The sequence below is a fragment of the Elephantulus edwardii genome, unplaced genomic scaffold (assembly GCF_000299155.1).
Source record: "Elephantulus edwardii isolate Elephantulus edwardi_28Jun2011 unplaced genomic scaffold, EleEdw1.0 scaffold00134, whole genome shotgun sequence".
Lineage (NCBI taxonomy): Eukaryota > Metazoa > Chordata > Mammalia > Macroscelidea > Macroscelididae > Elephantulus > Elephantulus edwardii.
The window spans coordinates 7,083,820-7,108,643 of NW_006399884.1; the positions used below are offsets into that span (position 1 = coordinate 7,083,820).

Genomic DNA, 24,824 nt, shown 5'->3' on the forward strand with positions numbered 1-24,824 from the left:
GAGCTTTGGTCTTGGAGAAGAGTGCTGAACATCCCATAGACTGCCAAATGAAAAACAATTATGCCTTGGAGAGGGTGAAACCAGAGTGCTCTTTGGAGGCAAAAATGATGAGGCTTTGCCTCATATATTTCAGCATATTTCTAGGAAGGGCTATTCCATGGACAGGGACATGATTCTTGGAAAGTTCGATAAAGGAGAGGAAGACCCTTGACCAGGTGGATTAACACAGTGACTGCCGCAATGGGCTCTAATGTGTCAGGAAGTGTGAGGAAGGCACAGGACAGGACAAGGTTCAGATCTGATGTCTATAGGGTTGCTATGGGTTGGACTCAACTTGACAACACCTGACAATAACAACAAATATCTCTGGAATCTACAGAATTTTTGAGATATACCTGCTATGTAATGTGACATTTGTATTGATCAAAATAATGTAAAAACAGTGCAATTTAAAGTTAGTGTTTAAATATTTACATGGTAAACTATAAACAACATTCTTGGAAGGTGTGGCAGCTACCTTCCAAGATGGTGCCTAAGACGGCCACCTCGTATGTTCACGTCATTGTGTAGTCCTGCCTCAAAGCATACCAGCATTGGTCTGTTTGATCAGCACCTTAGGGCAGAAACGATGCTGCATCACTTTTATGTTCTTCTTGTTAGGTATTGTAGAGTCCACTATGGCTCACAGAACCCCTAAAACAACAGATGGAAACCTTGCCCTCCTCATCCGGTGCCATCCTCATCATCTGTCATGTGCAAACCTTTTATTGCTGCTTAATCCTTCTTAATTGGGGCTCTTCCTTTCTCTTCACAGAGCCTCTACTTTCTAAGAATGATCTCTTTTTCCAAAGACTTGCCCCTCCTGAAAACATGCCCAAAGTTATGAGAGATGATGTTTTATCATCGTTGCCTCCAAGGAGCAACCTGGTTGCAATTCCTCTAAAGCAGAATAGCTTGTTCTTTCAGTAGTCCCTGGTATATTCAATACTCTGCTAGCAACACATTTCAAAGGCATCAATTCTTTTTGGTTGTCCTTACTCGCTGCTTAACTTTTGCAGTTGGGTTGTTTACCTTTATCTTGTTGTGGTGGTCGAGTATTCTATAAATTCTAGATATAAGCCCCTTATCAGATATGTTATTTCCAAATATTTTTTCCCAGTCTGTGGCTTCCTTTTTTATCTTGCTGGAGAAGTTTTTTGATATGCACAGGGATTTGATTCTTAGAAGGTCCCATTCATCTATTTATCCTTTCCTGGTTCAGCAGTGACAGGATACAAGAGCAACATACAAAAATCAATTGGATTTCTCTACAGTTACAAAGAAAATGCAGAACTGGAGCTAAGAAAAACAAAATCAACACAATAGCTAATCACAAGATTAAATACTTGGGAGTAAATAGAACTAGAAACACAAAGGAACCTATTCAAAGAAAATTATAAAACATTACTACAAGAAACAAAAAGAAATCTGGAGAAATGGAAGAATATACCTTGTCATAGATAGGAAGACTCAAAATTGTTTAAAATGACAATTCTATAAAAGGCAATTTACACATTCACTGCAATTCCAATACAAATACCAATTCCATTCTTCAATGAGATGGAAAAGGCAATTTCCAATTTCATCTGGAATAGAAAGAGACCCCAAATAAGCAAAACACTCCTTAAAAAGAGAAACAAGGTAGGAAGCATCTCACTCCCTGATTTTAAATTCTTTTACACTGCCGTGGTAGTTAAGACAGCATGGGACTTGTACAGTAACAGACAGACAGATCAATGGAATAGAATTGAGAACCTCAGCCTATCTATGTATGGTCAACTGATATTTGACAAGGAGATGGAATTAGTTAAGTGGAGAAATGACAGTCTTTTAAACAAATGGTGTTGGCAAAACTGGAAAAGTATCTGCAGAAAACTCATGCAATATCCACACTTTACACCATTCATAATAAACAACTCAAAGTGGATCAGGGACCTAGGACTAAAACTAAGGACTATAAACTTCATCAGAGAAAAACTTGGAAGAACTCTAGAAGCCCTAATATACAACATGAACAGTCTTCCAAGCATTCTGAAAATGCCCTACAGTTTTCAATCTATATGCGGAAGAGATCATTCAAGAAGCTGAACTTTATGAAGAGTGTGACATCAGGATCAGAGGAAGACTCTAGCAACAATCTGAACCTGCATTATTCAGAGATACAACCTTATTTGTTGAAAGTGAGGAGGACCTGAAGAAGCTCTTGCTACAAAAGACAAAAGACTATAGCCTTCAATTTGGATTGCATCTCAACATCAAGAAAACAAAAATCCTCACCACCAGGCCACTGGGAAGCATCATGATAGCTGGAGAAAGGATTGAAGCTGCCAACGATTTCATCTTACTTGGATCCAAAATCAATACCAGTGGCACCAGCAGTCAGGAAATCAAAGGATGAGTTGGTTGCACTATGAATGTCTGCTGTAAGAGACCTCTTTAGAGTACTAAAGAACAATGATATACGTTTAAAGACTAAGGTGCACCAGATTCAAGCCATAATCTTTTCAATTGCTTTCTATGCATCTGAAAGATGGACAATGACTAAAGGCAGAAGGAGAATTACTGCCTTTGAGTTGTAGTGCTAGAGAAGAGTATTTAACATCCCATGGACTGCTAAGAGAACAAACAGGTCTGTCTTGGAGAAATAGAACCAGGGTGCTTCTTGGAGGCAAGGGTGATGAAACTCTGCCTAACATACTCTAGGGCAGTACACTTGGAAAGGTGGAGGGTCAGTACAAGAGAGGAAGATCTTCTATTAGATGGATTGACACAGTGACTTTAACAATGGGGTCAAGTGTGTCAGAGATAGTGAGGGTGGCTCAGGGTAGGGTAAGATTCAGATCTGTTCATTGGGTTGCTATGCATCATAGAGTAGATAGCACACAACAATAACTCTATCCTACAGAGTTGCTGTCAGAATCGATTCAATGCCAGCTATCACCTCCCATTTTGGGATATGTCAGCAGCCAATCAGTTGGAAGAGGTGTTTCCTTGGGGATGTGGCCTATATATCTAAGAGTTAAACAAATTTTGCAAAATCTCCTCTCTGCCATATAATTTGTTGATTGTATTGAATGTTCAAAGATAAAAGGCAAAATTAATGAAATCTAAAAAAAAATATGTATTTTACTCACATGAGACTAGAACCCCACTGTAAGTTGGGGACCACCTATATAGAAGACAAGAAGCTTACTCCTTGGGGTAAGATGTGCTGTGCCATCTAGATTTCTGGGAACAAGGAATGAGAAAAAGTATCAAAATCAATATTTTTATTTTTAAAAATGTAATGCTCATCAACTTTCTAATAGCTCATCTTTGGATAAAAAAGGAACCAAGCATATGGCATCAATGTTACTTAAAGCTTGAAAAAGAAGTTTTATAAGTACTGGAGAAATTATTTCATTAAGAAGAAATCAAAATGCTTAAGCCATAGCTGCTTAACATGATTATAGTGCTGATTATTCAAATGAAATTAATCAGTCATGAATTTATAAATGAAATTCCCAAGAACATTAAGTCACTCCCCAGTGGCAGAAAAACAGGGGACATTGCTGTATTATTGAATACACATGGATGGTTTCCTCTTCCTGGACACATGTATGGAAACAGATGAAGTTTTACTGGGGTATGTCTAAAGGAAGAAGGTGGCATGGAGGTTAAAGGGCTTGGCTGCTAACAGAAAAGTAAGAGGTTTGAACCTACCAGGCATCCATGGGAGAGTGATGGGCAGTCTGCTTCCATAAAGATTACTAAAAATCATCTCCAACGCTGCCGAGTTGATTCTGCCTCATAGTGATCCTCTACAGTAATTCTACTCTGCCCTATATGGCCACTGTTGTTGCTATTGCATTCCATCAAGTCACACTGATCCATAGCTGACCCTCCAGTGGGTTTTCAGAGGCAGTTAACCACACAGGACGAGAATGTCCATCCTTCTTCTATGGAGCAGCTGGTGGCTTCGAACCTCATGCCTTCAAGATTGCAGCGCAGCTTCTTTTCACTAGGCCACCAGAGCTCCCTTACAGGCCACTAGAAGTTGGAATTCAACTCAATGGCAATGGGTGTGGTCTAAAGAAAGATTACAAACATGGTGCTTATATTGGTTTTAAAATCAATATAAGCATGGTGAATAATCGATTAGAAAGCCTTGAGACTTACTAATGATATCTGACTTTTTAAAAAAAATTACTAAGTATATCCCCATTGATCTCTGTTTTTGAGTTGAGTCAGAATTCTAGGTGAACAGGCTTTGAAGAAAGTCCATCTATCCTTTCCACAGAGAGTAGCTTAATTTGTGAGCTGCCAACTACAGTGGAACTATTTATCTCTCCCTGTTTGAAGCAAAGCAGTGTTGAGACAAAAACTATCTCGAAGATTCTAGGGAGACTCCAAAGGTCTAAAAGACTATGTTAACTTCAGTCTCCATGACTCTGAGACCAGAATAACTAGATGGGACCCAGCTACCACAGCTAATTGCTCTGAAAAAGATCACGACAGAGGCTGTCTAACAGAGGGGGAGAAAAGTGTAGAACAAAACTGAAATATTGAGCTTGCTGCTTTGAGAGAAACTAATGCAATCCTGAAACTATGGCCCTAAGTTACCCTAAAACTGAAATCACCTCAGCCACTCAATATCTAGCAAAACAACAGACAGGCTTATCAGGTGAGTATTCAAGTTGTGTTATCTGCTTAATGGTTTATTGATGAGTCTTCCTTTAATCCTGATGCCACATTCTTCTTCATAAAGTTCAGCTTCTCAAATAATTTACTCAGCATACAGATTAAATAGGTATGGACAAAGATACAACCCTGTTGCATATCTTTTCTAATTTTAATCATGGAAAGTTCGTTTGCTCTGTTCACACAATAGTCTCTTGGTCTAAGTATAGGTTTCCTAAAAGCACAATTGGGTGCTCTGGGATTCCCATTCTTCTCACCATCAGCCACAACTTGTTATGATCCACATAGTTAAATGCCTTTTGCATAGTCAATAAAGCACAAATAGACATTCTTCTGGTAGTCTTTGCTTTCAGCCAGGATCCATCTGACATCAGCAATGATATCCGCGATGTCATGACCTCTTCTAAATGCGGCTTGTATGTCTAGCAGTTCCCAGTCTATGTACCGTTCTAGCCATTTAAAAAATAATCTTAAGCAGTATTTTACTGAAGATCATGATTTCAATAAGGATTGTATCTCAACATAAAGAAAACATAAATCTTTGCCACTGGACTGATAGGTTATATCATAAACAGATGGAAAAGAGATTCAAACTATTAATGACTTGAGCTTACCTGACTCCACAATAAATACACTTGGTACCAGATGTCAGGAGATCAGGAGATGTACTGCACTAGGAAAGTCTATAGTCAGGGACCTTTCCAAATTATTGAGGAGCAATGATGTTAGTTTGCGGACTAAGGTGTACCTGATTCAGGCCATGGTCTTTTCAGTCACTTGCTATGCATCTTAGAGCTGAACAATGGATAAGGATGTCAAGAAAAACTGATGTGTTTGAACTGTGTTGCTGGAGAAGAGTTCTGAATATCTCATGGACTGCCAAAAGAACAAACAGATATGTCTTGGAGAAGGTGCAGCCAGAGTGCTCCTTGGAGGCAAAGATCATGAAGCTTCTTCATCTCACATATTTTGGGCATGTTGCTTGGAGAGGTTACTATTGGATAAAAAGACATTAACAGATGGATCGACATTGACTACAGCAATGAACTTGATTGAGTGTGTCAGAGATTGTGATTATGTCATGGGATAGGACAGAGCTCAGATCTGTTGTTCATAGGGTCGCTATGAGTTGTACTCAACTTGACAGCATTTAACAACAACAACATGTGGACAGTAACACCAGAGAGAACCACACACTTCAGAAAAATCAAACTTACAAGATTAGAAGGTCAGCATTTTCCCAAAGATAAAGCTTACAGGGGAGGAAAGGACACAGAGAAGGACGAATGGAAGTGAAAAACATAGGAGGCAGTGAGGAGAAAATTTTTAAAATGTGAAGATTGTAATCAGCGTCACGAAACAGTGTATGAATTTTTTAGTAGAAAACCAATTTGCTCTGTAAATTTTCACTCAAGTCACAATAAAAAGACACAGTTTTGAACATACTTTCTTTTGGGTGACAAGACAGCTCTTTGATCTCATCTATTTTATTTTGTCATGAGGACAAGCTTTAAAAGGTAAAGGAGGAAGCATGTCTTTTCTCTATTCAATCTTTACTAATTTCTGATGTAGTTTGTAATCTAGGATTAAACTTTGCCAAGACCTGGGAAGGTTGATTGGTACAACGACAGATGTGGAGTGAAGGTGGGAAGTAGCTCTGTTGTAGGGAGATGAGTCTTCAGTATGTTGTGGGGCAGAAAAGCGTGAGGTAAGAAGATAATGATGTATATGGAGGAATTATCAGTTAATGGGGCAGTTCCCAAAAGGAGAGGATCATGGGAAAGGGCAAGGATCCTGATCAAGACACAGACGTTTGTACCAGGTGGTGAGGGAAGCTATTTACCTTCAGCTGCAGGAAGGGGATACTAATTTTCTAGGAATGATGAGAAGGGCTGAGATATAGAATTTTGCAGAAGAGCCAAAATTAAGGAAGACTGTGCTTAATCATTTTATAGTACAACAACAATAAAGTACTTAATGAAGGTTTTCTGTTACCTAGAAAGAAGGATTTTCATTCAAGATGGTGATCTTGGAACATTACTCCTTTCCCTTCCCTCCTTTCTTCCCTTCAAAGCTTTTTCTTTTTTTAATGGCAATAATCTAGGGGGTTCCAGATATTCATTTTATTGCAGTATAACCTGCTATATGACTGTACTCAGAATCAGGAGTCCAATGGACGCAGGATTTCATTTGACCTAGTGTGGAACAGACTGAGTGGAAATGAGTGAAACTCATTATTTTTTTAATAAATATGAGGAATTCATCACTATTTTGATTTCATGATGGCAAAGACTTTTGAGGTAGAAGAGAAGATTCAATATTGGGAAGCTGTGATTCTTCACCCTGCAAAATATATGCATGCAAACAGCATGTTCTAGAAACATAAACACACATATTTCTTTTCTTTGCGATTTTGCAGTGGTAAGCTGAAAAGAGCATTCATGAACTTACAGACATTTTTCAAAAGGCAACCCGCTCCAGGTTTAATTATACACAATATAGGTCACCTTGTTTTGAATGAGTCCCAGGGTGACTGCCCCTGAACTATTTTGTAGGTTTTACACAGCAAGATTCCCTGTTACTGGGACCAAGCAGACAGAATTCAGAGAGAAATGCTTCTTCTCTGTAGGAAGCTGGTGCTGTGTTACTGCTAGGTACCATCAAGTCAAGCATGGTGCGTATTTATCCTGCAAACAGCAGATATGAATTTTGTTCAGTCCTATGCTCCTCACCATCTCTGACATGCCCGATCTCATTGTGAGTCACTTTATCAATTCGTCTCATTGAGGGTCTTCCTCTCTTTCACAGACCCTCTACCTTTCCTGGAATTATGTCTATTTCCAAGGACTGGCCCCTCCTGAAAACATGCCCGAAGTAAGTGAAATGAAATTTCTCCACTCTCGCCTGTAAGAACTCCCTGGGTGCACTTCCTCAAAAACAAGTGTGTGTGTCCTACTGGAAATCCATGGGGTGTTTAACACACAATACAAAGCACACACACATTCCATTTTGACACATGACAGCAGTTCCATGGTTCACACTGTGCCATGACTCCTCTGTTCTCAGTTCATAGTGTTTCACTCCCTTTAGCTGGGGCTTTTGCCCCTAAATTTATCCTCCTTGTACCAATAAGGAGTTGGTGGATTCACATTGCTGTTTTGGAGCTTTTTTTTGGGGGGGGGATCAGTTCAACATTTAGTCTAAATACATAAAGATTTATTTCAGGAAATGGTTTATGGAGTTGTGGGGCTGGTAAGACCCAAGCCCATAGGTCAGATGGCAGGCTGGAGGCTCCTACTGGCTCATGAGGTTGCAGGAACCGCTAAATCTGAAATCTGTAAATGAGGTGGCAAGTGGAAGGCTTTTCAGATCTCAGGAACTGGAGTTCAGATGACAATGAAAGCAAGATAGAGAAAGAGTGCACTGCACCAGAATATCTATTTATATCATGGATGCAGGCCACACCCTAAGCAAGAGCCTCTTCCAACTGATTAGCTGTTCACGCTCTGATGTGTGCCTGGATGTGCTCACCAAGTTGTGCTAAGAAATCTGGAGGCTGCCCGGCCAACTGACTAGAAGAGATCCATATTTATTCCCATTTTACAAAAGGGTGACCTGACAAGAGTGTGGAAATTATTGAACAATTATCACTGATATCACATGCAAGCAAAGTTTATCCAAATATGCTGAAGTTTATCCAAAACCAACCAGAACAATACAACTGACAGAAAACTACCAGAAATATAGGCTGGATTTAGAAGAGACATGTTAATGTCACATGGATCTTGGCTAAAAGTAAAGAGTACCAGAGGAATGTCTATCTGTGTTTCATTGACTATGCAAAGGCATTTGACTGTGTGGATCACAACAAATTGTGACTGACTTTGAGAAGAACAGGAATCCCAGAACACTTGATTGTGCTCATGCAAAACCTATACTTGGACCATAAAGAGTGGTTAGAATAAAGCAAGGAAACACTGCATGGTTCAAAATTAGTGAAGGAGTGCATCAGGGATGCAGCCTGTCTCCATACCTTTTCAGTCTGTATTTGAAACAGATCATTCAGGAGGCTGGACTTCACAAGGAAAAATGCGGCATCAAGATTGGAGGAAGACTCATCCACAACCTACATTATCCAGATGACACAACTTTACATGCTGAAACTAAGGAGGACCTGAAACGCGTGCTACAGAAGATCAAGGACTGCAATCTTCAGTATTAATTGAAGCTCAATATCAAGAAGACACAGATTCTTACTGCTGGACCAACTGGCAGCACCATGGTAGATGAAGAAGGGATTGAAGTTTTTAACAATTTCAGCTTGCTTGGCTCCATAATCAACAATCTTGGCACCAGCAGTCAGGAAATCAAAAGATAAATTGCTCTGAGAAAAGCTGCTGCCACGGACCTCTCCAGAGTGCTGAAGAGCAATATGTCAGTCTGGAAACTAAGGTACTCTTGATTCAGAATTCACAATTACTTGCTATGCATCAAGAGCTGGGCAATGACCAAAGAGGACAGAAAAATTGATGTGTTGGAGTTGTGGTGATGGAGAATACTGAACATATCATGGACTGCCAAGAGTACAAACAGATTAACCCGGAGAAGGTGAAACCAGGCTGCTCCTTGGAGGCAGGGATTTTGAAGTTCTGTCTCACATACTTTAAGCATGTGGTCAGGAGGGATCAGCTCCTGGAGAAGGACATCATGCTTGGAAGGGTGGAGGGACAGTGCAGGAGAGGAAGACCCTGGATGAGATGGATTGACACAGTAATTGGGGTAATGAGGATAAGTGTGTCAGAGACAGTAAGACTGGCTCAGGATAGGACAGGATTCAGAGTTATTGTATGTAGAGTCACAGGCAACTCGATAGCACATAACAACAACAACATGTGAATCTGTCAAACCACTGAGAATGCTAGCCAAGATGACACATAACATTATCCAGCAGGTATCATTCAAAAAAGAAACTATGAGGAGGAGTAGAAGGCAATGATGAAAAGGCACCTTGATTTTCAGTTCACGACTCATCTCTAACTAGTTGTATGACTGTCAGCAAAGGAATTCATTGCTTTAAGCTGATGATAGACCTTCCCTATGACAGGCTGAAAGAACTAAAAAGGACAAAGTAGACTAAGTACCTGGCACTTGTGTGTGGAGTTGACTTAGACTCACAGTGACTCTGTGTGACAGAGTAGAATTGCCCTGTAGAGTTCTCTAGGCTGTGGCCTTCTTGGGAGCAGTTCACTGGGTCTTTCTCCCTTAGAGTCATTGTGTAGGTTTGAACTGCCAACCTTTCAGATGGTAGCTGAGTTCTTAATAACCATTGTGCCACCAGGGCTCCTCATGGGGACCCTGTACACAAGAGAACTAAAGGCTTCCCAGTGCCACTCCCACAAGCAATTTCAAATCAGACCACCATAGGATTGTCACCGGCTGACTTTTGCAAACTGTTTGCCGGGCCTTTCTTCCCGGTCTTCCTTTGCCTGAGAACTCTGCAGAAACCTGCCTAGCATCACAGCAACAAACAAACCTCCAAAGGTAGACAGGTAGTGACTTCACATCAGGTGCTTTGGCTGGGAATTGAATCCTGGTCCCAGAGAATTCTGTCACTGGACTACCACTGTTATCCTATTAATAACAGTTATGAACAAATCATATTTTTATACAAATAATGCACATGATATGCCATTTTATGAACTCTACAATCCACTCACACTAGTCTCTTACGAGTGCAACTGCAGTTATATCATGTGCACGTTTACTTGGAAGCACTATTATGGGCCATTGAGTCACCTGAGACTCATAGCAACCCCTATATACATTAGCTCTGAAACCTGCCCTGTCCTGAGCCAATCTCACCATCTCTGACAGACCTAATCCCATTGCTCCAGTCACTGAATTAATTCATCTCATCCTGAATCTTCCTCTCCTGCATTGTCCCTCTACCCTTCCAAACATGATGTCCTTCTCCAAGGACTGATGTCTCCTGGCCACATGCCCAAAGTATATGAGATGGAGCCTTAAAATTCTTGCTTCCATGAAGCAGCGTGGTTTCACCCTCTCCAGGACAGTCCTGTTTGTTGTCTTTGGGAGCCCACAGTATGTTAACACTCTTCTCTAGCACCACCACTCAAAAGCACTGATCCTTTTTTTATCATCTTTAGTTATTGTCCAGCTCTCAGATACATAGCAAGTAATTGTGAAGACCATAGCCTGGCCCGATAAAGTGCACCTTAGTTGCGAAAATATTGTTATTCACTCTTAATCACAATACCTAAAAATAATTCTTTTTCTTCGGAAGGGTTGTTTCTCCACAACAAGCGGTGTGACAAATATTGTAGTTTCTGATTGTACAGTGGCTGAATCCTCTGCTTCTTGGTGTCAGAAATCTTTATGCTTGGCTTATTACAGTTGAGAACATTTCCCCTACCCTGTATAGTGTACATTTTACGCCCCAGATTTTTTCCTACTATGCAGCAGCTCTTCCTTGGCTCAAGCCCCCTCTGTAACTGGGTGGGAGCATGAGTCAGCCACTTAACATCCCAGGTATAGTCTGGAACCTACAGATTTTTTTTTTCTACAGAATTTTTCCCAGCTGTTATTGTTGTTATGTGCCTTCGAGTCGCTCGCGACTCACAGTGACCCTATGTACAATAGCCCTAAACCCTGCTCTACCCTGTGCCAATCGCACTGCCTCTGGCACACCCATCCCAATTACCCCAGTCACTGAATCAATCCACCTCATAGAGGGCCTTCCCCTCCTGTGTTGTCCCTCCACCCTCCCAAGCATGATGTCCCTCTCTAAGGACTAGTCACTCCACCCCTCTCTTCTCTTGCTATACAATCCTCCTAAAATAAATGTCACTTTTTCTATAAAACCAAGATCTCCACTTTTTAGTTGATTTCATCACAGGGGAACCTTCCATTGGGTCCTAGGCTGCAGACCTGTATGGGAGCCGACTGTCTCATCTTTTTCAGAGGGGCAGGTGGATGTAAACTGCTGATCTTTCAGTTTGTAGCCCAACAGCTAATGCATGCATGGCACTAAAAAGCTAACATGCATAGCTATCTCCCCAGCAATGTGTCACTGTGTGACAGTCTTAGATGATCTCTGACTTTTTTCATGAATAAAAACAAACCACAACCAGCTGTTGCTGAAACGCTGATGTAAGGCAACCTTCTGCATGTCATGGTTGAACTGTGCTCCACAGGCTTTTCGGCGGCTGCTATTCTGGCAGCAATGTGGCATCAGGATCAGAGTAAGACTCATCAATGACCTGCATTATGCTGATGATACCACCTTGCTTACTGAAAGTGAAAAAGACTTAAGGCACTTACTGCAGAATATCAAAGACTATAACTTCCATATGGATCACATCTCAACATAAAGAAAACAAAAATCCTCACCACTGGACCAAAGGCAACATTATGATGTTGTTGTTGATGGTACATGCCGTTGAGTCTCCTGCAACTCATAGTGACTCTAAGTACAACAGCTCTGAAGCCTGCCCTGCTCTGAGCCAGTCTCACTGACTCTGGCACATCTACCCCCATTGCCCTAGGTACTGTATCAATCCATCTCATCTGGGGTTTTCCTCTCCTGTGCTGTCTCTCCACCCTTTCGAGCACAATGTCCTTCTCCAAGGATTGGTCCCTCCTGGCCACATGCCCAAAGTATGTAAGACAGAGCTTCAAAATCCTAGCTTCCAAGGAGTTACTTGGTTTCACCTGCTCCAAGACCTATTTGTTTTCTTGGTGGTCCAAGGTATGTATGTTCAAGACTCCTTCTCCAGAACCAAAACTCAAAGGCATCAATTCTTATTCTATCATCCTTGGTCATTATGCAGCTCTCTGATGTATAGCTAGTAACTGAGAAGATAATGGACTGGATGAGGTGCACCTTAGTCTCTAGACTGACATCATTGCTTCTCACTACCCTGGAAAGGTCGTTGACAGCAGATTTACCTAATGTAATTTGTCTTTTGATTTCCCGACTGCTTGTGCCAAGAGTATTGATTGTGGAGTTGAGCAAGCTGAAACTGTTAACAGCCTCAGTCTCGTCCTCTATCCATCATGGTGCTGCCAATTGGCCCAGGGCAAGAATCTTTGTCTTCTTGATAATTATAGATGAGGAAAAGAGTCAAGTTGTCAATGTTTTATTTTACTTGGACCCACAATAGATACTCATGCTAACAGCAGTCAAGAAATCAAAAGGTTTGTAAAAATAACATAGGCAGCATAGACATGACCATCTGCCTCTATTAACTCCACAAATGGGAACAGTCCCCACCAGCAATATCCATAATACCAAATCAATCCCTATAAGGTCAGACACTGGCCTCGACATTAAGCACAGTTATGGGGTTTATTAGGGAAATTATCAGGTTGCAATTCAGGTTGGCAACAGGATATAATTCCTCAGTCCTGACACCTCTCAGCAGGGTTGCAGGATCTTTGACCTTTAGCCTCATGGGTCAGCGTTACAAAGTTCCTTTAGCTTGTCAATTAGGCGTCTTCCTTCAGTCCTCCAGCAAGCTCAGGTGAAGGCCCCCGGCTCTGGCCCTTTGGTAGCAGTTCCCAAGTTATAGTCTCACATTAGCTGCTAAATTTGCTCAATTTAAAGGTGGTGGGATAGGGGAAATGGACCAACCCATAGTGATTAGTTTACACACACTTCTGTTTCAAGTTCCTGCCTGGTCAAATGGGGAAAGGCAAAGTCAATAAGCTAGGAAAGCCATTATGACTGTTAAGGCCATGACACCACAGTTGCATTGGGAAAATCTGCTGACAAGGACTTCTCCAAAGTGCTAAAGGGCCAGGATGTCAGTTTAAAGACTTATGTGTGCTGATCCAAGCCATAGTATTTTTAATTGCTTCTGAAAGTTTAAATTGCATCTGAAAGTTGGACAGTGAACAAGAATGACAGAAGAAAAACCAATGCCTTTGAATTGTGGTGTTGAAGAACAGTAAGATATCAGTATATGGACTGTCAAAAGAAAAAATAAATTTGTCTTGAAGGATGTGCAACCAGAGTGGTTCTAGGAGGCAAAGATTGCTAACCTTGGTCTCACTTACTTTGGGCATGTTGTCACATCATTCTGGGAAAACCAGGAGATCAGTGAAAGACAGACCTTAAAAAATATAGAACTGATGCAATGACTGTAACAATGGTGCTGAACATATCAGAGACCTGGAGGATGGGGCACAGTAGGAAAAGGTTCAGATCTCTTGTTTACAGGGTTGCTACGAACTGAAGCCGACTCGATAGCACCTAACAACAACCATCTGTTCCGCTGTACCATTTATTGTTTCAAATTCAAATGGGAGTAGGCTGATGCCATTGAAGACTCAGAGAAGTCCCACTAGCTCTTGTCTGTTTTTGTAAGCACAGTACGTAGCAGGTGCCTTTGTTCTTCAGAGAACACGGTCCTGTAACACAGTATTTTTCTCTTTCTGTTCACCGTGAGGCAGAAATGACGGAGTTTCTCTCCTTTGGGGTAGAATTGCAGATAGAGGCGTTTGGGGCTCTGGAATTTGTACATCACTGCCTTTATGAAGCCTCGCACAGCAAACCGTCCGCAGTGTACTGCAGAAATCTTGTTCCTGTTGTCTCCACGTTGGGACAATTTGGGGCAAAATGAAAAATGAAAGGACCTGTGTTTTTAATTTCAAACTTGATTTCAATTAAGTGTGTGGAACAAATGGGTTTGTACTTCACATTTTAGTGAACAAACCAAAAAAAGGAGGGGGGAGAATCTTTCACTGTCATTGAGTCAGTTCCAACTCACAGCTGACTATGTAGTTTCTGAGGCTGTAAATCACATGGGAGGAGACAGCCCATCTTTATCCCATGGAGCTGCTGCTGGGTCCAAACCACCAGAGACATACAGTCCTGGGGTTAGTGCATTAGTCACCAGGGAACCCCCACCAACGTGCCCCCTTGTGGTAGAGTGAACAAGAGGGAGCGAGGCTGTGTAGTGAGGATACTGTCAGGTGCCACAGAGTTAGTTCTGACTCAGTGAGCCCACGGCCAGGGTAAACCTATCTCTAAGGGATTCCTTTACCAAAGCCAGAACCAACCCACTGCCTCCCAGTGATTCCGACTGATGTGGACCCTACAGGACAGAGTAGAACTGCCTCTTTCCATAGATTCCACAGAGCTTCCAAGGCAGTCATCTTTACAGAAGCCGACTGCCTCATCTTCCTCCCACAGAGCAGCTGGGGGTTTTGAACCTCTGACTTTTGGGGTAGCAGCTAAGTGCTCATTCACTACCCTATCAGGGATCAATCATCTATAGGGAGGTTTCTGGAACTTAAGATTTACAATGGGCACACATTTTACTTTCAGACAGTGTCCCCTAGATGGCGCCATTGCCACACCAATCAGGAGAAAATGGCAGGTTTCAATGGAGGTCCTAACTCTGGAATATTTGACCACTGAAGAAGCAGGGCAGTTTGTTTGTTGTAATTCTTTACTACTAATCTATCTTATTCCAACTCTTCGTCTTTCAGATAGGCAGAACAGCTCACGGGGTCTTGAAGGCTGTAATCTTTGCAGAGACACAGTGTCTCATCGTTCTATGGAACAGATAGTGGATTTGAACAGCTTGCCTTCCAGTTACCAGGCTGATGCTTAATCCACTGTGTCATCACAGCCACTTCTTTACAGATACTCCTCTCAAGTGGCCAATTTCTAGGGTATTTTCTCCTCTTATGTTCCTTTTCAAGCATTTTAAAATACCTGATTTTTATAATTCCCACTGGTCAGAACTTCTTCCTTTATTTCCACTTGGTGGTGGCTTGGAATTTCCCCCTTTTCAACAATTTTTCTACTTGTTTATTCTGGCTACTTCCATGGCCTCTCCTTGCTCTCTACATGGGGCAGAGACATTCCCCATGGACTCTTAACTATCCTCTCCTTTGGGTCTGTTCCTTTTGGATGCTATTTCTCCATCATTGATGCCCAGTTTTACCTCACCTGGATTACTGCTTTCTCTCCTGAGATACGGATCCCTTTAGAACTCCATAGTGGGGGCCCTGAAATCCTTGGGTGATGCAAACAGTCTGCAGTAATCTTAAAGGTTGATGTTCAAACCGCTCAGGACACTTTGTCAGAAAGGATCAGAGTTTGTTTCCATACGATTACAACTTAGAAACCTTCCGAGGGAGTCCTGCTCTATAACATACAGGGTGTTATTCGAGTTAGAATGGACTGGATGGAAAACAACACTAACCTAAATGTTTATAATCTGGACACATGCAGAGCACCATGGAGGAAGGCCTGGTGAGGCCTCCTGATCTTTTTCAGTAAAGGTTCCAGAAACATGCAGAGCAGTTCCACTCTGTAACACAAGGGGGCGCCATGTCACAGAATCCACTTGATGACAGCCCCTTTTTGTCTTCCCTAGTGGTGGTTCACCCTCTGGCTTAGAGAAGATGCTTTAAAGGGAACTCACTGTCCCTTTAAAAATGTCTGAGCCAAATCCATGTGAGTGTTCTGCTGGGAGGAGCCCTGTCAGCACAGTAAGCTGCTGCTGTTATGAAGTGGTTAAGTACTCATTTGCTAAATGAAAAGTTGGAGGCTCGAATCCCCTAGTCCCTCAGCTGGAGAAAGATGAGACAGTCAACTTCTACAAAGATTTAAAAAGAAAAGAAAAACAGTGAATGGGAGGAGACTGCTGGTGGATTAGAATTGGTAGAGAAGTGAGGTACCACCTTGGGTTAGCAGTACAACTCCCCGTGGACGCTCCATAAAGATGACAACTCCGGAATCCTATGGACTCAATGACAATGGGTAGAGGGCATCTTTGCCCTCTCTCACTAGGGGTTTCTCTCCATATCACGCAGTTCTGGTAGTGCAGTGGTTGAACATTCACAGCTAACTGAAAGATCAGGGGTTCGAATCCCCCTAGGCAATCCACAGGAGAACAGACCTAGAACAGACTCTATCCATTTTACTCTGTCCTATGGGCTTGCTATGAGTCAGAATTAACTCGACTGGCAATGAGTTCTTGTTACATGTTTAAAGTTGGCAGTGTTTCTTTTATGAACACATTGTCCTGTGTCTCTCCCCTCTACCATCTTCCTTCTCAGACCCAGCTGGGCCAGGTACCCTAGAGTAATGCACGCGAATCAGGTCAGGATGACTCCGAGGTTCAGGCCATCTGTTAGCGATGCACCCTGAAAAATAGCTCTCGAGGGCTGAATCTCTGCTCATGAATCATTAACTCATTTATCAAGAGCATGGGGATGAGGGGAGGGGGAGGCACACGCAGATGCAGGCCGTGAGCCATCTCCCCCACATCTTCACTCTCCTTCTCTCTACTGTGCTGGGCAACGGCGGCCCCGTGGACAGAACGAAACACTGCCCAGTCCTGCCCCATCTTCACCATCACTGGTGTGTCTGAGCTGGCTGTGGAGATTATAGCCCTTCTACTTCATGTCACTTTCACCATCCCTCTCCTTTACCAAGCCTTGGTCTCCCCAATCGCCTCGAGGAAGACTGAAGAAAAACTCACAGTTTGAATTGTAGTATTAGAGAAGGGTACTAAGCGTCCCATGGGGCTGTCAAAAGAACAGACAGATCTGTCTTGGAGGACATACGACCAGGGTGTTACTTGGAGGCAAGAGGGGCAAGGCTTCACCTCATAAATGAGCACATTGCCAGTCCCCGGACAAGTACATGCTTGGTAGAATAGAAGGCCAGTAAGAAAGGCGAAGACCTTCAGTGAGATGGACTGAAGCAGTAACTTCAAATCTAAAGTGCCCTCAGTGGCACATCCTCCCTCTGGACTCGTCCAAACCCACCCATCTCTCCACCTTGACTCTGCCCTGTCTCCTCAGGCCCCTCTAAGCCATCAGGCTGCCCCAGCACAACGACTTTGTTACTATCATCACTCGATTCCAACTCACAGCAATCCCCTATAGGACCTCTGAAGCTGTAACTCTAAGAAGGGACTATTCACCTCCTTCCAGTGGAACAGCTGGTGGACTTGAACGGCTGCTGTTGCTGTTAGCAAGGTGACATGTAACACTAACTGCCAAGTGTGAGGAGGGCAGAGGATAAGGGCAAGTCTCAGATCTGCTGTTCACAGGGTTTCTATAACTCATGCTCAACTTGACGGCACCTACCACCACCACCAGCAAACCAGTAGGGCCCCTCATTCTTCTGCCAGTCCACACTGCAGGACACCCAGTATCCTTCACCACCACTCCAATTCAAAGGCGTCAGTACTCCTCAGTCTTCCCCATTCATTATTCAGCTTTCACATGCATACAAAGTGACACCCTGGCTTTCAGGCACAGCTTAGTCCTCATTGTGATATTCGTGCCCATTCAAAGAGCTTCTTTGCAGCAGATTTACCCAAAGCAATAAGTCTTTTGTGGCTAATGGTTAAATGACCCGTTAAGACATTGTCTGTAACCATTCTGTGTCAAAAGGAGCCCTAGTGGTCATGCATTACATAGTGGGCTACTGCTCATAAGGTCGGTGGTTTGAATCAGCCAGCCAGTCCTCTTATGAAAGAGGAACAACTCCTCATAAAACAAAACAAAACAAAATAAAAACAACCCTATAAAGATTTACAGCCTTGGCGACCCAGTGGAGGGGCTGGGATTGAGTGCATTTGTTTTTTGCTTTTTTCCCTATCCTGTATAACTGCTTTTAGGTTTTAAAGAGTTAATAATAAAAATAATATTTTTATTATTATGAATTTTACCCACTAGGCACCTTGGTGGTACAATGGTTAAGCATTTGGCTGCTAGCTGAAAGGATAGCTGTTTGAGTCCACTCAGTGGCTTCAAGGGAGAAAGACCTGGCAATCTGCCCCTGTAAAGAGTACAACCCACCAGACCACAGGCAGCTCTGCTCTGTCATCGGGGCTTGCTGGAAGTTACAATCAACTCAACAAGACTAATATTTTTTTAGACATCTGCCTTCACTTTTTTACAATCTTTCGTGGTAGAGGAAGGGCTGTTAAGTGAGTCTCTACTAACATAACTAAAGGGTGCTGGTGGCAAAGTGCTAAAGCATTTGGCTGCTAATCAGAAGGTCAGCTGTTCAAACCTACCACGTGCTCCAAAAAGCCGAGGCAGCCTGTGTCTGTGAAGCTGATGCCCTCAGACCCCCAAGGTGGCAGCTCTGCTCTGCCCCACAGGGTTGCTGTGTGCTTGGATTTTTGGCCTTACCAACATAGGTGAAAGGAATATTTTTCTGTCTGAGCATATACTCCTAGTAAGAAGAGCAAGAAAACAGAAGACGCAGATGCAAAAAAGTGCATACACGCTAAATATAGATGATGAGTATTTGAGCATTAATATTTCCAGTTTTCTGAATTTTTTTAAAAAATACTAATAAAAACCTCAAATAAGTAAAAGTAATAAAATATACATACTTTGGAGCGAAGCAGGGTGATGCATTATTAATTATATTATTTAAGCTCTGACAGTACACAGATGTGTGGCATTTTCTCTTCACGTGTTTTAGGCCTAAAACCTTGAATAATAAATAAAAAAGTAATGCAAAACAGCTGCTGTGCTGTCACTGATTAGTTTTGACTCATAACATCTCTACAGTGCAGAGCAGAACTGCCTCATGGGGATTCCTCCACTGAAATCTTCTAAGGAACAGATCACTTGGTCTTTCTCCCACAGAGCTGTGGCTGGGTTTGAATCACCGACCTTTGTGTTAAAAGCCAAGCACTTAATCATTTCACTACCACACCAAAAAGTTCAAATCCACTGCCATCAGGTTGATTCCATCTCATGGCCCAAAGGACAGGGTGGAACCACTCTTTACAGAACAGGACTGCTTCCTAGCTCTCCTGGAGAGTGGCTGGTGGGTTTAAAGCACTGACCTTTCACATAACATCTAAACGCTGAACCCCTAGAAAAGAAAACATAAATAACTCAAAAACCTCATGGCTATGGAGTTGGAACTGACTCCCAGCTGATCCTCTAGTGGGTTTTCAGAGTCTCTAATCTCACGGGAGGAGGAGACTGCCCATTTTTCTCCCCATACTGGTATACTCGAACCCCCAAGGAGACATTGCCTTTGGGGTGGCAGTGCAACTCCCCACAGACTATGCTGCCAGTATAAAGCGTGCTGGTGGCATAGTGCTAAGGAGCTGCACTGCCAACCTGAAGACAGACGATTCGAATCCACCAGCATCTCTGTCAGAGAAGATGGGTAATCTCTTCTTGTTCCTGTTCCCACTCGCAGCACCACTTAGAAAGCAAGCCCAACAGTGATTGATTTTATAAACTGTAATGCATGGGAATGATTGTATCAAACACAATATGAACGACGAGTAGTGTGAAACACAATGTATATGAACTTGGTGGGCAAATCAATATAAACGTAAAAAGCAAGCAGGACCATTTTCTGTGCTGTTTCTCGTGTTCACCACGAGGGGCCGCTAAAGAGCAGTGTTCCATGAACCAGCCCACTAGTGCGCAGATACCTAGAAGTGTGGGTCCCAGAGAGACTCGCTGATCCCTGCATCCTGAGGTCTGGGAGTGCACTTCAGCCTTGCTGTGCAGGTGTTAAGTCATTGTCAACACCTCAATTTGGCATCTCAGCATCCCCGCAGATGAGGAGTTGCTGTATCACAGCTGACAGTGTTCACAGCTGCTCTGCCAGATCCCAGGGCAGAAATGCAAATTCTGTCTGGGCTTTGAATCCTCTTTCCTAGTGCTGTCTTATGTATTAGAGTCCCTGAATGGTGCAACCAAAAGGCTGGAGGCACCTTGGAAGAAAGGCCTGGTGATCTACTTCTGAAAACACAGACACCCATCAAAAACAGCCACAGCACACAGCTCTACTCTGATACACAAGGTCCACCAGGAGTCAGGGCACAGTAACTGGTTCCATGTGTTACTTTCTTCCAATACACATTTAATAACATGTCAGAACATTCTGGAAAAAAGATATACTGCAGCAACTCAACAGATTAATTAGAAAATATTTCTTTTCTTAAAGTACACCCCTCGCCAGACACAGAAGATAGGCTGAACAAGACAGAGGTGACTTGGACTGCACTTGAACTTCATTTCACATACTTTGGGCATGTTGTCAGGAAGGGCTAGTCCTTGAAGAAGACATCATGCTCAGAAAGCTTGTTATTGTTGTGTGCCACTGAGTCAGCCTGAACCACAGATGACCCTTCATCAAGATTTTAAAGGCAGAAACCGTATTGGCGGAGACTGACCATCCTTCTCCAGTAGAGCAGCTGGTGGGTTTGAATTGTGCACCTTCAGGACTGCAGCACAGATTCTTACCACTAGGCCACCAGAATGTCTTAAAAAGGGGGAGGGTGAGCAAAAGAGAGGAAGAAGGTCAATGAGATGGATTGACACAGAGACTGTAGCAAGGGGCTCAAGTGTGTCAGGGACTGTGAGGCTGGCACAGGAAAGGACAGGGTTGTTCATAGGGTCGCTATGAGTCATACTTGAAAGCAAATAACAACAGCAGCAGCATATCCATTTCTCTCTCCCTGGAGTTTATCTGGGAAGCTGTAGTTCAGAAGACAAAGGATGATATGGATTTGGGAGGCGGAATGCAGTGGTCATTTAAGGGCTGTGTGTGAAGGTGCTTGTTGCAATTTACTGAAATAAAATTCATGTTTGTCATCCATCTTGCCATGTGAAGTGCACAGGACAGCCCAACAGAGAGGCCCACATCATCTGTTAGCCCCCCTCCATCTGATTTACGAGCCATGTGTTTGTATGCTGTGGGGAAATGAAATGCACAGACCCTGGAAAACACATTGGTTGTGGAGAGTTTCTGCTCCAGGAAGTCTGTGGATGGGCACACAGAAACACATGCAGCTGGTCCTCCACATCCATGACTCCTTCATTCTCTGAGTCAAGCAACCACAGATTGGAAGTATTCCAAAGGTAAAAATAAAAAAAAAGAAAACTCTAAAAAAGCAGTTAAGTGATCAAAACAATCTCTCAAAGGCTAAGAAACAGTCTGGAAAGTACTATTTACAAAACATTTACAATGTATGAATTGGTGGCATAGTTGATTGCATGTACTGTTGCCAACCAAAAGGTTGATAGTTCAAACCCACCAGCCACTCCCTGGGAGACAGATGAGGCAGGCCCCTCCTGTAAGGATTTACAGCCTCCGAAGCTCGATGGATGGGTGCTGTAGATCAGAAGTGACTGGAGAGCAGTGGGTCTGGTTTTTCACTGTATGACAGATTATAAGTAATTTGTTGTTGTTGCATACTGGTGAGCTGTAATCAACCCATAGCTGACCCTCCAGCAGGTGTACAGCGGCAGATAATTGCATGGGAGGAGAGTGCCCATCCTTCTCCCGTGGAGCAGCTGGTGGCCTCAGACCACGTGTCTATGAGATTGCAGTGCAGCTTCTTGCCACTAGGCCATCAGAGCTCCCATAAATAATTGAGAGATAATATAAAATATATGGGAGGAAGTGTGTGGGGCAACATGAAAATAACGTTGTTGTTGTTATGTGCTGCCGAGTCACCTGGAACTCATAATGACCATATCTATGTACAATAGTTCTGAACCCTGCCCCATCCTGAGTCAGTCTTACTGACTCTGACACTCTAACCCCAGTTACTGTGTCAATCCACCTCATCCAGAGTCTTCCTCTCCCGTGTGTCCCTCCACCCTTCCAAGCATGATGTCCTTCTTCAAGCACTGGTCCCTCCTGGCAACATGCCCTAAGTATATGATGGAGCCTCAAAATCCTTGCCTCCAGGAGCAACCTGGTTTCACCTTCTCTAGGATAAGACTCATTCTCCTGGCAGCCCATGGTCTGTTCAATACTCTTCTCCAGCAGCACAGTTCACAGGCATCAATGCTTCTACTCGGATCCTTCATCATTGTCCAGCTCTCTAACGCACAGCCAAGTAACTGTGAAGACCATGGCCTGAGTCTACACCATTTTATACGAGGAACTTGAGCACCCCCAGATTCAGGGATCCAAGAGGAGGCAGGGTCCTAGAACCCATCCCCCATGAGTGTCTAGGATCGATTGTGGTGGGAGAAAATCAGACCAATTGCTGTCGAGTCAACCCTGATTTACAGCAGCTCCATGGGTGTCAGAGTAGAAATGGTCTGGAGGGCATAGCCAGGTGCTGTGATTTCTTGGAAGTGATCACCAGACCTTTCTTACAAGGTGCTCCAGGTGGACCTGAACCACCAACCTACTGGTTGCAGTCAAGTGTGTAAATTATTCATGCTACTTAAGGACTCAAAACACCAGCTGCCTTTGGGAGGTCTCTGATGCACGTGACTCCTGTGTAACATGGCAGAACTGAGCTCCACAGGGTGTCAGTGACAGAAGTTTCAGAAGCAAACAGCCAGGCTTTTCTTCTGAGGAGTCGCTGGGTGAGTCTGAACTGCCAGCCTTTACGTAAGCAGTTGGGTTAACAGTTGTAGCATCCTGGCTTCTTTCAAATGTGCTTTGCCCTGCTCCTGGTGAAGGGCAAAAGCACCATCAACTCCTAAATTAAGAAGCTGAAAAGTTTAATTAATCCATGGCGAATGCAAGTAATAACAGATGGAGAAAAGATTGACATTGTCAAGGATTTCATTTTATTTACATCCACAATCATGCTCGGAAGGGTGGAGGGACAGTGCAGGAGAGGAAGACTCTGGATGAGATGGGTTGATACAGTCACTGGGGAAATGGGAGTTGGTGTGTCAGAGTCAGTGTGACAGGACAGGCTTCAGGGCTGCTGTACATAGGGTCACTATGTGTCACAGGTGACTTGATGGCACATAACAACAACCACCAGCACAACTACACACATACATACATACACACATGTTGTTATTGTTACTGTCAAGTCAGAACCGACCCATAACTGCCACACTGGCGGGTTTCCAGAGGCAGTTAATCACCCAGGAGGAGATTGCCCATCCTTCTCCCACAGAGTGTCTGGTGGCCTTGACCTGTGTGCCTTTGGGACTGCAATGCAGCTTCTTACCACTAGGCCACCAGAGTCCGTGCCCGCAGTTATCATAAGGTGTCCTAGTGGGTAAGAAGTTGCACTACCAAACCCAAAGGCAGGCAGTTTGAATGTATCAGTTTCTCCAAAGGAAAAAGATAGGCCATCTCCTTCTGCATGATTTCCAGTCTCTAAACACCCATTAGAGTTAGCTATGAGTTGGTGGCAATGAGTTGAGTTGCTAAGTATATGTGTCATGTATCTATATAGCATATATTTATATACATGTGAACATGAATATATTATAGACAAAACTATAACTATGAACAAAACCCAATCTGCTTGTGTTGGGTCTGTTCCCACTCACAGCGACCGTGCAGGGCAGGAAAGAGCTGCCCACCGGCTGGCATCTCTACAGAAGCAGGTGACCTGCATCGTTCTCCCACGGCGCTGCTGGTGGGTTTGAACCACTGAACTTTTTGATCATTGCATCATCAGAGCTCCCGTAAGCACACACATCCAGGACACCAGCATGCGCTGCCCGGTGCTAGGGCTCCGGTCGCACCCTCACCTTGCGGAAGAAGTGCTGCGTGGCCACAGCCAGGGCGCCGAAGCCGCAGACGGCCGTCCGGAGCTCCGCCCGCAGCAGCCCCAGCTGCCGTGCCTGCTCCTCGCACTTGTCCTTCAGCCGCTGCACAAATTGCCTCTCGGCCTCGCGCGCCTGCAGGTCAGGCTTGGGCGGGAACCCGTTTCGGGGCGCAGCCGGCCTCTGCTTCGGGTACCCTACGAGAGGCAAAGACAGGGACGTGTGACAAAGTGGTCCCACACAGATGTGCTGGCAGCTGGCCTCGTCACTGCCGGTGGGTTTGACAAGAAGCAAGTGGCAAGCAAACAACAGCTGGACCTCATCACCTGGGAATTAAAAAAACAACACAGACGGGGTTTAGCATGTTTGCTGCTTCTGGAAGGTGTGAAGTGGCACACTTACACGCTTGGAAAAAGAGTAAAGGATAAAACTGGTGAGTTGTCTCTGGCTTCCCATTGATCTCCAGGCCTGCCTACAGAGCAGACACACTTAGGGTCTTCTTAAACAAGGTTGCAAGTTATGCTAAGTGGTTGTTGTGTATCATCAAGCCAGAACCATCCTACGGCTGATCCTCCAGTGGGTTTCCAAGG

At 43.6% G+C, this 24,824-nt stretch overlaps 1 protein-coding gene across 1 annotated transcript in view; it reads right to left on the reverse strand.

Moving 5' to 3' along the window:
- The window catches only part of MTUS2 (microtubule associated tumor suppressor candidate 2), a 393,542-nt gene that overhangs the window by 95,468 nt on the left and 273,250 nt on the right, over positions 1-24,824 (reverse strand). Inside the window, 1 exon segment of the mRNA XM_006894071.1 lies at positions 24,220-24,431. Within this exon segment, the coding sequence (XP_006894133.1) occupies positions 24,220-24,431 (212 nt within the window).